Source organism: Penicillium diatomitis (genome assembly GCF_028827545.1).
Source record: "Penicillium diatomitis strain IBT 30728 chromosome Unknown utg000004l_segment0_segment0, whole genome shotgun sequence".
Lineage (NCBI taxonomy): Eukaryota > Fungi > Ascomycota > Eurotiomycetes > Eurotiales > Aspergillaceae > Penicillium > Penicillium diatomitis.
In genome coordinates, this window is record NW_026623176.1 from 737,814 (window position 1) to 754,251 (window position 16,438).

At 32.5% G+C, this 16,438-nt stretch overlaps 1 protein-coding gene across 1 annotated transcript; it reads left to right on the forward strand.

Moving 5' to 3' along the window:
• Positions 1 to 264: 264 nt before the first annotated feature.
• On the forward strand, positions 265 to 717 carry N7539_003581 (serine palmitoyltransferase small subunit family protein; the record flags this gene model as incomplete). The annotated part of the gene is made up of 1 exon (XM_056933183.1): positions 265 to 717. The coding sequence occupies one exon, from the start codon at positions 265 to 267 to the stop codon at positions 715 to 717; it is 453 nt and encodes a 150-aa protein (XP_056790724.1).
• Between the last annotated feature and the right edge of the window lie 15,721 nt (positions 718 to 16,438).

The following is a 16,438-nucleotide window of genomic DNA, read 5'->3' on the forward strand; positions in this document are numbered from 1 at the left end:
GAATTAATTCGCGCTCCCTTGAGTGAGACTTCTTTACAATCGTCTCTCTGCCGTTCTCTCCTTCTCTTCAAATCGTTTCTCGGCTGTCGATCTTGACAGGCTCTCTGTCTACTACCAGTCTCACGACAATAGCAAATTCATTCCAGGCGCTACATCTCGTTCGAGCGTAGCGCCCAGAATCTTCATTCTCAACTACACCGAATTTCGTTCAGGGAGCGGGGACTGCGTGCAGATTGCCTGGAGCAAGATTCCTGACAGTGCACCATGCCGCCCGAGATGCAATCCTTCTATACTCCCAACACCGCGGCCACACATCTGTCGCATGCGCCGGCCGCAGTCGATGAGCTTATCAGCAAATACTCGTCCGCTACGGCACCTGCGGTGTTCCGCAAGCCGGGCCACCGCAATCCAGTTCAACGGTTCTCTGATCGCGTGCGCCTCGAGTACTACCGCTACGAGGTCACCTTTGGACTATATGTCCTGACTCCCAACGAAAAAGTGGTCGCCAACTCCTTCGTGGTTGTGTCGCTGCTGTTGTTGTTCTGGGCCTTGTTCATATACTTCCCTCCACTGCTTTTCCACAAGATCTGCCGCCTTGGATGGCTGTTGACTGGTCACAGCAGCCAGGAGGTGAGCTCCGTCGTGAGGGGGTTTCTGGACGCTCCTGGTACGCCAATGACCCCAGTCTCAATCGCGGAGAACGCTTTTCCATCGTGAGTCAGCTTCGAGCTCTGCTTGACTTCCCTGGTCCTCGAATTTTCTCGCTCTTGTTTGAAGGAGGATTGGAAGTCTACAAGTGGCCTGCCTTTCTATTTGCATAGATTGGCCGATCGGCCCCACTTGCTTTGACCCCCTGCCGCATCTTGGCTCGTACGGATGCCCAAAGGAGGCTGAATTTCCTCATCAGTAGTCTTCCTGGATTCGCATGAACCCCCCCCCGGCGCGTCAAAGGTCGCGGCAGCGGTAGCTAGGCTCCATGCTTGCGACTTCGGGTGTCGCTTCCACTATCGTGTGCTTCCTGTCTGGGATGGTCCCCGGGCTTTGGGCACCATGGGCGCACCTCTTCTTGTTGGCTCCTGCATTTTGCGCTTTTGATTCTCGCTTCAGCCTGTTTTGATTTTTGAGCTTTCCCGCTATTTCTATTCCCTCTTTGTTTGTTTTACACCATGCCAAGACACATGCAGCCCCTCTTCACCGTCTCCGGTGGTGGTCGGGAGCATGCGACTCGGCAATCTTGATGATGCGCGTCGAATGATGATATTGCCCGCCCTTGTGACCTCAAAGAGAGGCATGGAGAGAGGGGAGTCTCGGCCGATTGACGATTTGAACATGAACTCTCATGAATTGACATTGCAGACCCGCGCTGGATACACCATTGGTATGGTCCTTACCTCTCCAAAATATATCGCTTCGTTGATATTACTTAATTCGTTGATATCGCTTAATTAATATATTTTATATTTGTATTCTTAGCTTTCCTTCTTTACTCTTTACCTATCTATCCTATGGATTTTTCTTTACTTTCCTTCTTTTTATCCTCTTCGTTATCCTCTTCGTTATCCTCCTTTTCTCCGTCTTCGTTATCCTCCTTTTTTTCCTCTTCGTTATCTCCTTTTCTTCCTTTTCCTTACCTGCCTAACCGTATTTAGGTTTATGCTATTAATCATACTTTCTGCGCTATTTTTTAATAGTTTTCTACTATAGCCTATATAGTTTACTATATAGTGTTTTTGGATAACTAGGTTTCGATTCGTATAATAGATATATCTTCCTTTGAAGCCCTAACTCGAATTTTTATTAATATTACCTAGGGCTTTACTACTTTCGTGCTTCCTCGCCTAACTTTAGTCTATTTTATCTATAATATATAATTAGGTTTATATATTCCTTCTTCTACTCTTTCTAAAGATTTTAATCTATCCTACTTATCGTTATTATAAGATATAATATATCTTTCTCTCTCTCTCTCTTTTATATCCGATACGCTATACTAGTATCCTATAAAGGGCTTCCTAATAATAACCGTCGATTATAGAGTATACGCTATACCTCCTATACTCTTACTATTCGAGGAGGCTCTAATAAATAGATTAGAGATATACGATTCTACTATATCTATACCTTCTTAATAGATAGTTAATCTCGAAATACAAAGTACGTTCTATATCGGACTACTATATACTTTACGCCTTTTCTAACCCTAGCGCCTACGGTTTATATATATAAGATATATTTATATAATCTTCCTACCTACGAGTAGTTACGACGATAGTACTATCGATATCGTCGCTATTATATAATTTAGTTCTATCTATAATCTATCTCTCTAGTATCTTCTACTCTATCTATTAATAGATAAACTTAACTAGCCCTAACTCTGTCCTCGATATACTAAGTACCTACTCCTCGGTCTTACTATACCCTAATCGTACTATCTCCTCTCCGGCCGATATCTTAGCCTAGATCCCCTACTATATAGCTATCTCCCTTACGCTACTATATAGTATATAGTATTACTCTTCTAGTATATCTTTAACGCTACCGAAAGTATAGTCCCTACTATACTAACGATCGTTAAGCTAGATAGGATATCGAGATTCTATATATATTGCGTTCCTACCTATCTTCTTAGGATTACTCCTCGCTTAGCCTAATAGATATCGAGTATAGTATATATTATATACTTTTCTTTAAAGGAGAGATATCCGGTATATCTAACTAGGGACTAGAGATATACTATAGAAGAGGCGGAATATCTTCGGTAGAGCTAATTCCTAAACCTAATAATATAGAGCTTCGGTGTCTTTTCTCTACTAATAATAATAATTCGAAGTTTTTCCGTAAGAACGCTCGATAATTTAATATAGTACTTACTTTTACGTCTATATCTATAACTCGGGATAATTATCTCTTAGCCTAGATAGTAGCTCGATTATACTAGGTTAGGGGTAGTATAGCCTATCGCTTAGGCCTATTACTTAGTTCTCGACTATCCTATACTATACTTTATATACTTAATAGCCCTAATACTACGATTAATATTCGATTAAATTTAAATCCGAATCTTTAGTTATTCGGCTACTATACTTTAGTATATCTTAGCCGCTAGATTACTAAGACTAACCCTTTTATCTCGATTTTCTACTCTATAAAGTCTATACTTTAAGATCTTAATCTTCCTAAATTATATCTTACCCCTTCCCTACGGATTATACCTAATTAGTATAGCGGCCGCTAGTTCGATCTTTCTGTTAAATAGGCCCGTGAACTTATAGGATTCTACCCTAAGATCTAGGGCGAAGATTTAGATCCCTCTATCTATAATATCTAACTATATCTAAAAGAAAGGCTATAATCCTCTATCCTCTAGTTACTCGGGCTTAACTAGTCTATTTAGTCTATATAAGGAACTAATAGTATTACTTAGTATCTCTCCTTTATTTATTATTCTTACCCTCTTTATATACTACTCTAGTATATTCTCTTCTAGCTATAAGATAGAATCAGCTACTATTATTAACTTCGCCTATTAAATCTTATATAACTAGGACTTACGCGAAAGCGCGACTTTATTATATAGTAGATATAGATACGTTTCTTCCTATATACGCGCCGATACTTAATTAATATTATATACCGTACTAGGAGTCTCTTTTAATAATTCTTAATTAACCTATTTACTACCGTCGAGAAGACTCGCCTTAATTAGATCCGCCATCCGGAAAATTAGAAAAAGTTATATATAAACTAGTATTCGAATATTATTCGTATATATACTACTAATACTAGACTTTAGATACCTCCCTTAGAGCTAGGATATCCTATAATACTACTATCCTTCTTTAAGAGAAGCCCGCGAGACCGAATTAACTCCTTTCGTAACTCGCTTATCCTTATATAATAGTATAGGAAGCCTTCTCTCTTTATAATATTTACTACTAATCTAAACTAGAATAAGATTATAGATAATATATTTTAGGATATATATAGATATCTAATCTAGGACTCCTTCGATCGATCTAACCTAATAGTATATATCTTTAGATTAAAGCTTAAGGAATTAGTAAGCGATATTAAAGGAGGTATTTTTAGCGAGTATTATATAACTATATTTATAATTAAATATTAAAAGCGCGGCCTCTCCTATACTTATATTCTAGTATAGATTAATAATAACCGTAATTTCTCTAATCCTTAGTAGATTAATAAGATTATCTCTACTAAAATCCCTAATCCCGAAGAAGACCTAGAGCTATATCGGATTATTACGATAATAATATTATATAGGCGATATAGTAAGCTTAATCTATCTACTTAATATATAAAGGTATATCTCTTTCTTAATCCCTATTACTATACTTAGACTTACTTATTCTCCTATGATCATAGGCCTATAGCTACCTTAGGTATCCTAACCCTTCCTTTTCGCGATAACTAGAGCTAGATAAGCTATAACCTTACTATATAGCTCCGTTCGGTTATATAAGGACCCTTAGTCCTCTATATATATATAGTTACGTCCGTAGCTATACTTAGAAGAACTATATCCTATCTATCCTCTAGATCTTATCTAGTAGTAAATCCTTATATTAGCTAAGCCTCTATATTTAATTACTCGAGAGCGAGAGCTTACTTAGAACTATACTTACTAAGCTCTCGAGACTAAACGATCCCTAAAGATCTAGCTTAAATTACCGACTACTTATAGTATTAAGTAACCCTCTCCTTACTATACTAAAAATCTCGAAAATTATACGATAGTATAAGAGAGGACTTAAATCCTAAAAGAACTCTACTCTACTATAGTCGGTATATAGGGTATCCTTCTAGAAGAGACCTAATCTACTAGTAGTTAAGTAACCGGAAGTAAAACTAGAAGAGAGATATCTGATTAGAAACGAAAGCTTCCTTATTTAAACGAATTATAATCCTTATTAACTTACAGAATACCGAAGTATATAATCCTCTCCCGATAGAATTCGATATATAGGAAAACCTATATAGGGCTTATACCCTATACTCTAAATCCCTTATACCGCCCCCGGAATCCCCTTACTAGCTAACGCCTAGTATACTATAACTAGTATCGCTATCGACCGGTAATACTCTAATAATCTTACTAGCTAATATAGCCGAATCCCTTCGAGGCTCTTACTAAAGTATCCTTAATCCTACTTCTTAGAAGAAGATTATCTATCGAGCTATCTTCGACTAAATCGCGACTACTTAATATCTCCTAGGATAGATACTATAGATATATCTATCTCCGGCCGATCGAGATAGTACCGATATACCCTAAGAATCTAGTATAGATACCGCTATCTAGAAATAACTAGTTAAAATAGTCCTAAAAATTAAGGATTATATAGATATAATTAGGAATAACAGAGCTAGAGAGTATCTATATAACTACGAATACTTCTTTATAGAAGTAAGCTAACTCTCCGACTCGATCCTCTAGGACTTAACTAAGATTATATATATATTTAGAGCTCTAGTAGATAATATATAGAAAGTCTACTATACTTAGTCTAAATATATTAACCTAATATAAAGTATATAATATACTACTACTTAGGCCGAGTTCCGAGAATAGATTAAATATAAATTCTCGGAGTATATTAGCGCCGAATATAGGCTCGACTAACTTATAATCTATAAGTAAGATAGCCGGTAAGGATTCGCTAAGTATATCCGCGACTTATAGTAGCTCGTAGCCGATTACGAATACGATTTCCCCGAAGATCTTATTATTTAATTCCTTCGCCGAGACGCCTATACCGAACTCTAGAAGAAGTAGGCCGAGGACCCTAATAAGCCTATAATCTTATATAGTATTATCGATCGGTTTATCTAATATAAGTAAGATACTATAATCGTAAATTATATTAGCCGAAGGAACTAGAATACCGACGGTAATATCTATATAGATAGTCTTAATACTATAAATAGCGATATATATATCTACTATAACTATAGCTAAGTAGGCTATCTTAGACTTACCTATAAGTAAAAGTATAATCCCGGAAGCTTCTATAGCTATAGAGATAGATATAGATATAGAGGGCGAGAAGGTTATAGTAATAATAATAGCCGTGATTAGAGCTAAGTAGATTAATCGAAACCTAAGTCTAAGAAAAAGGATATAGGTAATAATAATTTAAAAAACTAAGTCGCTCGGATAAGATAGATATACTTATCCGATATATAATAGTAGTATTAGAGAGCTAGGACTAGCCCGACGACGATCTCTTAGATCCCTTATAGACTAAGTAGGCCGCTAATCGTAATAGTACTCTTACTATCCTAGAGAATAGTCTATTAATATATTAGACTTATATTAGTCCTCTAGTATAGAATATTAATATATAGGTCCTACTAGATAGTAGTATCTTATATATATTTATATCGAAATCGGTTTTAAAGAAGTATAGGAGCTAGCTTCTTATAATATATAATAAATATACCTTACGAGTTAAGCTTCCCGACGGATAGAGTATATAGTCCGATACTTTTTACTAACTATTAATATATATTAGTAGTTAGTAAGGATATATATAAGTATAGGTCTTAGACCTACCCGGATTCGATCTAATTCTTAGTAGAAATTTCCTTATAGCTAAGAACCTCTATATTAATTAGGTTATCTTAGTAATAACTATCCGTAATTATACTAGTTTATACCGGATCGAAGCTATCGATCCTTCCTACGATAAAGAGCTTAAAGAAGCTAAGCTTAACCTAATTAGCTACTACTAAGCTTAATAATATATAAGAAAAAAGATTCTAAGAGCTTCTTATTAGCTCTCCGGTTTATCCGAGAGGAGCTAAACGTAGCCTCTAAGTTTATATATCCGGATCCTAAGATATATAAAATTATCTAATAATTCCTAGATATTATATAAGATAAGCTCCCTAATACCCTTCCTCCTATATAAGCTGTTAACTATATAATCGATATTAGAAATATAAAGCCGGTTAATATTAATACCTATACTCTTTCTTATAAGAAGCTATAGGAGTAGATAGCCTAAGTCGATCTACTTCTAAAGAAGGATCTTATATATCTATTCTCGAGTCTATAGGGATTTCTTATCCTATTTATTAAGAAAGCGAATAGGAAGTAGCGGATATATATCGACTATTATACTTTAAATAATATTACGATAAAGAACGGATATCTCCTACCTCGGATTTAAGAGCTATTCGACTAGATCGGAGCTATACTATTCTTCTCGAAGATAGACTAAGTATCCGGATTCTAGTAAGTATATATATATAAAGGTTCGGTAGCTAAGATAGCCTTTAATACTATCTAGGATAAGTACGAATAGCTCGCGATACTATTTAGTCTCTATAACGCTCTAGCTATATTCTAAATAGTTATAAATAAAGTCTTATATCTCTTCTTAGATAAGTTTATTATTATATATCTTGATAATATACTTATCTTCTTAAAAACGTAAGGGGTATTATAAGTATAGTAGGACTAACTTAGGATAAGGATAGGATATAGAAGGGTAGAGGGCGTATACCACGCCTACTACGTATACTATACGTACTATCTTAAAACTTAGGATAGACTATAGCCTCTTCCCTTTTCTTTTTCTCCTCTTTAGCCTTTAAGATTCTTAATACCACGTAGCTAAGTTAAATAAAAGTTTCTAAGCCCTTCTAAAGCTTTTCTATTCTTATATATAATATTATCTTAAAGGCTTATCTCTTCTTTTTTTAGAACCTTTTTTAAAGTATTAGTCGGGTAATAAGGTACTATATCCTCTAGCTACCCTAATAATTTTACTAATACCGAACTAATATAACTAGTACCGAAGCTATAATAGTACGATTACGCGAGCGAATCTCCTCTATAGAACGAACTTCTTATAGAACCTCTTTAAATTTTAGCTATAAAGACGCTAAATATAAACTCGAAACCCCGGAATAGCTACTTAAGTAGATTTCTAGTAATACTCGAGTAGCCTTCTAAGCCTTAAAGTAGGAGACGGAAAAGAACGAATATCTTACTAAGTAGATCGAATAGTTAACCGAGGAAAACGAGATATTAAAGTCTCTAAATACTATAGAACGGACTCCGGAAATCTAGTATATAGAAGAAGCTTATACTAGTCTTTACGCTAACTATAATAAGACTACTAAAGAATATAATATACTAGCGACCGCGATACGATTTATATAGGTAGATTATAATACTAGTAGAGGAATTAGTTTAAGTTATACTATATCTAAGGCTAAAGGACTCTACTATAAATTAACTAAGATCTCTAATCCTCTGATACTTAGCGATAGTAAGGAAGTTAAGTTTAAAGATTAGGAATCGAATATTCTTAAAAAACTTAAACTAAATTATAATTACTATCTAACTAAGAAGTACTATATTATATATACTAAGAATTAATATAAAGGAAAAGTACTAATATATATTAATCCTTATATATATATAGATACTACTAACTAGTATAAGAAGCTTAAAGAGATACTAAAGTATCTAGGAAGTATCTTTAATAATCTAGATCGCTAGAGACTTATATATAATAAATATACGAATCTAAAGATAGATATTAAGACTAATTTTATCGATTTCCTAGCGGATTTTAACTAGCTAGTAGAAGAGACTAGTTAATCTATAGATCTACGAAAATAGGATCTATATTAGAAGATCCTACTACTAATATAAAACTAAGTAATAATAGATATAGATAATAACGGAGTATCTCTCGATTAATTTATATACCGATACTAGAAAGCCGCCGGGAGAATCTTATAGTAGATCGTAGCTTATAGTCTATACGAGTTATATCTAAGCGTAGATTCGTATAATAGTTATACTTAGAGTAATACTATAGCTCGAAATACTATCTTAAACTTAAATATAACTAGAGTCTCTTCGATCTTTATTAGAGACCCGGCTAAGAAAGTATAACTTATAAAGGAAGGAAAGTACTTTATCTATAAGGAAAAAGGTTATCTCTCCTATAACTATCCTAAGAAGAAATTAGCTACTATTATAGTAACTACTACTAGATTATTAGTTAAGGAAGCCGATAAAGTAAACCTCGTCGAACTCGAGAGATCTAACTCCGACTCGAATATAGGAAAAGCCTAATCCTAGAAAAAGTCTCTATTCTAGAGGATATATCTAAACTAAACTTATATAAATTACTATCGCTTATAAGTAGTATAACTATTAATACTTAGATAGCTATTAATAGAAGAACGGTTTAAATTAAATATTTAGTAGATACTAGAGTAGATAGATACCTCTATATTTATTCGAATATAGTTAGACTACTAGTATCTCTTAGGATAAAGATCCTTAAGCTTCTAACTACTTATCCGGTTATAGATTATAATAGCGGATTAAGAGAACCTATTATCTATATAACTAAGTTAACCCTTATAATCGACGGCTATATATAGCTTAAGTAACTAATATTAATTACTAAACTTAGTAGAAATAATATAATCTTAGGAAGAGTATAGTTTATAGAGTATAATATCCTACTAGACTATAAGAATTAGAGATTAGTATAGCTAGATTAGCCTATCCTAAGAGAGGAAGTTTAATAAGCTATATAGAGGGAAGTCTCTTATATTATCCTATAGAGACCGAAGATTATAGATATCTTATAATATTAGAGGAATATAGAACGGAGAGATTAACGCTTCGAGAAATAGGAGAAAAAGAAGATAGAGCGGAAAACTTCGGACTTTAGTCTTAATATCGCTACTATTAGCGGACTAGGATTCTACTACTATATATAATCGGTAGAAATATAATCCTTCGTTATATTACTAGCTTAAATTAATAAGATTATTAACTCTAAAGTAATAGAGATAACTATATCTAAGATATTAGATATAAAGAAGATTATACCGAAGGAATACTATAAGTTTATAGATATATTCTCTAAGATCGTCTTAGATATACTACTATCGTTAAGAGGAATACCGGACTACCGGATCGAGCTTAAAAATAATTCCTTTAAGTAGCTTAACTACCTACTTTATAAAATAATAGAAGAGGAGCTATATTTCGTAAAGTAGTATATACTATAGAATCTAGTAAAAGGTTTTATCGTACCCTCTTTAGTACTATATATATTACTAATTTTAATAGCGGTTAAGCCCGGTAGTAGACTAAGATTCTATATTAATTACCGTAAGTTAAATATATTAACGAAGAAGGACTAATATCTCTTATCTTTAATCGATAAACTACTTTAATAGATTAGTAAGACTAAGTAGTTTACTAAACTTAATATTTAATAAGGATTTTATAGGATTCGTATATATCTAGACTTAGAGGACCTTATAATCTTTAAGTTAAGATATAGGTTATATAAATATAAAGTCTTACTATTTAGATTAACTAATAGACCGGCTATATTCTAATATTATATTAACTAGGCTTTAGGAGATTATCTTAATAATTTCTATACTATATTTATAGATAATATTCTAATCTATACCGAGAGCGACTTAAGATAGTACTAAGTATATATAAAGATAGTATTATAATAATTATATAAAGTAGGCTTATAAGTAGTACTATATAAATACGAATTTTATATATAAGTAACTAAATTCCTTAGCTTTATTATTAGCGTATAGGGAATTAGAGTTAATCCGGTAAAGGTAGATATAATTATAGTATAGATAGCCCCGAAGACTATTAGAGGAGTATAATCTTTCTTAGATATATATAACTTCTACTAGAGATTTATTAGAAATTATAGCTATATCGCGAAACTACTCTACTACCTTACTAGGAAGGAAACGCCTTTTATATAGAACTAGGACTACTAATCTGCGTTCGAAATATTAAAAATAAGTTTAAGTTCTACTCTAGTATTAAACTACTATAATCCGAATATACTTATACGCCTAGAGATAGATACTTCCGATAGTTACTTAGGTATAGTACTATCCTAGGAAACTAATAGGATATAGTATCCGGTAGCTTTCTTTTCGAAGATAATAGATTAAGATTAACGAAAATACGATATATATAATAAGGAAATATTAGCTATTATTAAAGTACTTAAGAAATAGTAGATAGAACTAGAGGATCTATAATAAGTTTAATCCTTCGAAATCTAGATAGATTATTACTTCTTATAATACTTTATAATAGGTAAGAAGCTTAATACTTATTAAGTATATTAGACCGAGATACTATCGCGATACTATTTTATTATTAAATATCGTAATAGTAGGAGTAATATAATTACGGACGTATTATTAAGGAAAGAGAAGATATTAAAGATAAAGGACTAGCCCGAATAAATTATAATCCTAAGGAAGAAACTCGAGAGAGAAGTTTATCCTATAGTCTTATCGGTTAATATAGTCTAAAACGATATTATCGAACGAATTCTTTAAGTAAATAAGAATTATAAAAGCCTCGAATAGTATTAGGAGAACACGAAAGATAATTTAAGTAAGTAGTTATTAAGATAAGATTATCTCCTCTAGAGGGGAACTTAACTTATAGTTCCCGAGGATAGTAATTTATATATAAGACTACTCGATAAGATCTACTATTAACTATTAACTATCTATTCTAGTTAAGATAAAATATATCGAATAATCGCTTTACGATACTACTAGCCGGAGCTCTATTAGGATATAAGATAATACGTTAATAACTACTAATTATATAAGTAAACTAAGGTATAGAAGGATAAGATATCCGGCGAGTTAAAACTACTTCCGATCCCCGGCTAGCTATAGTAGTATATTACTATAGATTATTACTTCTTCCCTTACGATAAGTATAGCTATAATATAGTTATAGTCTTTATTAATCGACTAATAAAGCGACTAATCTCTATCCTCTACTATAAGGATATCGATATAAAAAGGACTATCCGGATCTTTATTAACTATATTTATCGCTAGACTAGAATACTAGATTTAATTATCTTAGACTATAGAGGCTAGTTTATATCCGAATTTTAGATAGAATTCTATAGAATTCTTAATATTAAGAAGAAACTATTAATAGTATACTACCTATAAACCGATAGTTAGAGTAAGATTATAAATTAATATATAGCTTAACGCCTATAGCCCTTTATAAGTTATTATTAAGATAACTAGTCCGACTATCTTATAATAGTAGATTTCGCTGCTATAGTACTACTATAGGAGATAACTAGTATCTCGCCCTTTTATATAGAAAGAGGTTATAAACCTAGAGTATTATTCAACTAGGAGATACTAAAGGAGCTTAATTAGTAGTAATATATTTAACCTTGACTTTATTAAGGGGACCCTTTAGAGAAAGTTTAAGTAGTACGAGACTATATAAGTAACCTAAAAGAGATTTAGGAATAAGTCTAATAATAAGTAACTATAGCTTAGGAATAGTATAAGAAATATACTAATCGATATTATAGACCTAAAGATTTCGGTATTAGAGATATAGTCTACGTGATTTCGAAAAATTAGAAAACTCCTTAACCTAGCCGTAAATTAGCTTACTAGGCGTATAGACCCTTTAAGATTCTCGAGAAGATAGGAAATATATATAAGATTAAACTACCGGACTCTATAAAGATATATCTAATATTCTTACTAGATAAGCTACAAAAAGTATTAAAATCGGAACCGCTATAAGGCTAACTACCGGATCCGGAACTACCGCTAGAGATTATTAAAGACGAGTAGGAATAGGAAGTCGAGAAGATCCTCGTAGTATAGCTACGGTACCGAAAGTTATAGTATTAAGTAAAGTAGAAAGGGTATAAATATAATAATACCTAGTATCCCGCGAGGAATTTTAAAAATTTACTAGAAAGGATTATAGAATTCTATAGGGAGTATCCTAATTAGCCGGGACTACCGAAGAGGCTATAAAATTAGGCTAAGGTAGCGCTAAAGAATAAAATTAATAATAACTATAAGGACGACGATAAGTAGGCTAATTAAACGATATAGAACTAATACTACTAGTACTAGAATTTAAAGACCTAGAGAACTAGGTCCTTTAAAGAAGGAGGTAATATTATAAGTATAGTAGGACTAACTTAGGATAAGGATAGGATATAGGAGGGTAGAGGATATATACTACGCCTACTATATATACTATATATACTATCTTAAAACTTAGGATAGACTATAGCCTCTTCCCTTTTCTTTTTCTCCTCTTTAGCCTTTAAGATTCTTAATACTATATAGCTAAGTTAAATAAAAGTTTCTAAGTCCTTCTAAAGCTTTTCTATTCTTATATATAACAAGAGGAGTACTATAAATACCTATATTTAGTACTAGAGGTACTATAGAAATATAAATTAGTAGCTTAACTAGATAAATATAAGCTTTTAGTTAAGAAGCTAGAATTCTACAGATATATTATTAGTTATAGATATATATAACCCCTATTAGCTAAGATAGAGGTTATTCGGAACTAGCCGAAGCCGTGTAATATCTATAAGATCCGATAGTTCGTAGGTTTAGCTACTTACTACTAACGCTTTCTCTAAGGCTTCTTAGAAGTCTATATACTCTTATATAAGTTAATAAAGGAAAAGGATAAAGTCTTATAGAAGTAGGAATTCCGGCTAATTCGGTAGACTATTATATATAAGTCTATATTTATAAGAATTAAGGAAATATTAATAGAAGCCCCTATACTAATATAACCTAATCCTTCTAAGCCTTTTACTATCGAAACCGACGTCTTAGAGTAGACTATTAGTATAGTCTTATACTAGGAAGACTTAGATAGTATGACGTATAGGTAATAAGTTAATAGTTAACTAGCTAGTCGGTTAACTAGTTCGTGAACAGACTTAGAGTGTGGAGTTAGTTAGATAAGTTAACTAGTTAGTTACCGTGAACTGGTGAGTTTACTAACTAGTTAGTTAGCCGACTAGCGAGTTAGCGTTAACTAGTAGGTTGGTTAGCTAGTTAATAGATATAGACTTAGGGAGTTGAGGAGGAGATTATATAATCGATATTTATATTTATAAGATTAGATATTTACCTACGTATTATTAATAGAAGCCTTATATATATATATACGCTAGAGCCTAAGGATTATTTACCTTTCGGTTTACTTCTGTAGAGGAATCTTCTATCTAGGACTTTTTATAAGGATTCTACTATCTTATAGTAGCCCCGCCTACGATAGGTATTTAAGGTAGTACTTTACCTTCCTTATTTCTTTCTTTCCTTTTTCCCCTTTATCTTAGTTTTCTTTATTATATAGGATATAGTTACTTTACCTTCCTTCTTCTATATATAGGTTATCGTAGCTATACTATCTAGGAGTTATATAAAAACTAAGACTATTAATATTCTTTTTATCTTTATATAATAGACCGGCGCTTACTACGAGTTATTAAGTCTTTATATATTACCTTCTCTTATTTTTCTCTTTTCTTTTTAAACGATCGATATAGTAGTATCTATTAATATAGTATACCTAGATATTAATAAAGAACCTAGTTAGGAAGAGTCGCGTAGTATATATTAATAGAGCTTCTTAGCTAGACCTAATAATCTTCCCCGTAAAGACTATAATATATATTTTATTTAGGTTACGCCTTAGCTAGATAATCTACTCGAGTATTTACGCGATAGAAAACTTAGCCGTAAGAATTTTACTAACTTAGTACGCGATAAACCTAGGTTTATATTCGACTTAATATAGGATATATAGTAAGCGACGGTCGACTACTTATATTATCTCGATAATAAAGTAGAGGAATAACGCGGATAGCTTACTATAGCTACTACTAAGGTAGTTAAACTAATAAACTAGAAGATAACGAACGACGAGCTTCTTCGTAAGTCTAAGGAACATACCGATCTTAACGCTATTACTATTAAGCTTTTATAGATAACCCTCTAGTAGATCTCTATCTCTACCGATCGAATTAAAACGAGCCGTCCTATACCTTCTACTAACTAACGTAAGTAATATAAAGCTACTATAGATACTACTATAATAGGCCGTTCCGATTCTATATACGCTATACGTAAATTTAAGATCCCCGATCTATCCCTACTTACCGATAGAAAGGAAATAACTTAGGAAAACTAGAAGATCGCGATAGAGTATAAGCTACGTAGTATAGGACTAGATCTTACTAACCCCTTAGCTTTAGACTACGCTTACTCTTAATATAGAGATATAGCCGAATAGAATATTAATTAATATATAATAGATATAGCCTCTAAGCGATACTAGAACTATAATAACCTCTTTAAGTATCTTAGATCTATTTTCGGTAACTATAATAAAGCTATACGCTCTAAACGGGATTTCTAGAACTTAGAGATATAAGATAGCTAGTTATTTAGTAACTTCCTATCTTAGTTCTCTTATCTCTTCGACGCTAGCGAACTTATTATAGGCGAGCGCTAGAAGAAGTATACCCTCTAGAACTACTTAACTCTCCGACTTTAGGAGATTATCGATATCGACTTAATCGATAAGCCCCTTATATCCTTTACTAAGTTTAGCTATAAGATTAGAAAGAAGTATAACGCTCTTTATCTAAGTAGCTAGATCTCCGCTTAGCGACGTAGCTAGACTACTAATAATAAAAGTACCGATCTATCTAGAGTATCGAAGGCGTATTTCTCTAAGAAGTCTAATAATAAAACTACTATTATAACTTCGGTATTATCTAGTACTATATCTCGCGAGATAAAGATAATCCTAGTACCTAATACTAAGAGTCTAGATAGGGAGATCTATACCTATTATATAAAGGAAGGACGATACTTTAGATATAGATAGACCGGATATATATCTTCTAAGTATCCTAGTAAAGAATACGCTATTTTAGTAGCTAAGGTATTAGTATCTAATCCTAGTTATATAGAAGAGATCTCTAAATCCTTCGAGGCGGGAAAAGCCTAAGCCTAGAATAAGTCTCCCTTCTAGGTATAAGTATTACAAAAGTAGTTATACTTTTAGATTTATATATAGTATTAGGAAATAATAAATAATTTACTTTTCTAATTATACTTATATCTAATAGTTAGTTAACCTATATAACTACTTTACTTAATACTAGAGTAATACCCTATACGGCTATCGATAAAGGATTAGTCTATACTATCCGAGATATTTAGAATATTCTATAGATACCTTTATCCTAGTTAGTAAAGATAGAGGGATATAATAGGAAAGATAGAAATACTATTACCTATATAATTATTCTAACTCTCTAGATCGACAGACGACGGTTTTATTAGATACTATTTCTTATTACCGGTTTAGGTTATTACTACGTAATTATCGGACGAGCCTAGTTCGCGTATTATTAAGTATTATTAGATTATACGAATTACTGAATCTAGTAGCCTACTAAAGTTATCCTAGTAGATAAGATAGCTAGGAAACTAACTCTAGAGATCCCCCTATCGGTATTAATATATCCGCAGATTATAAATTAGA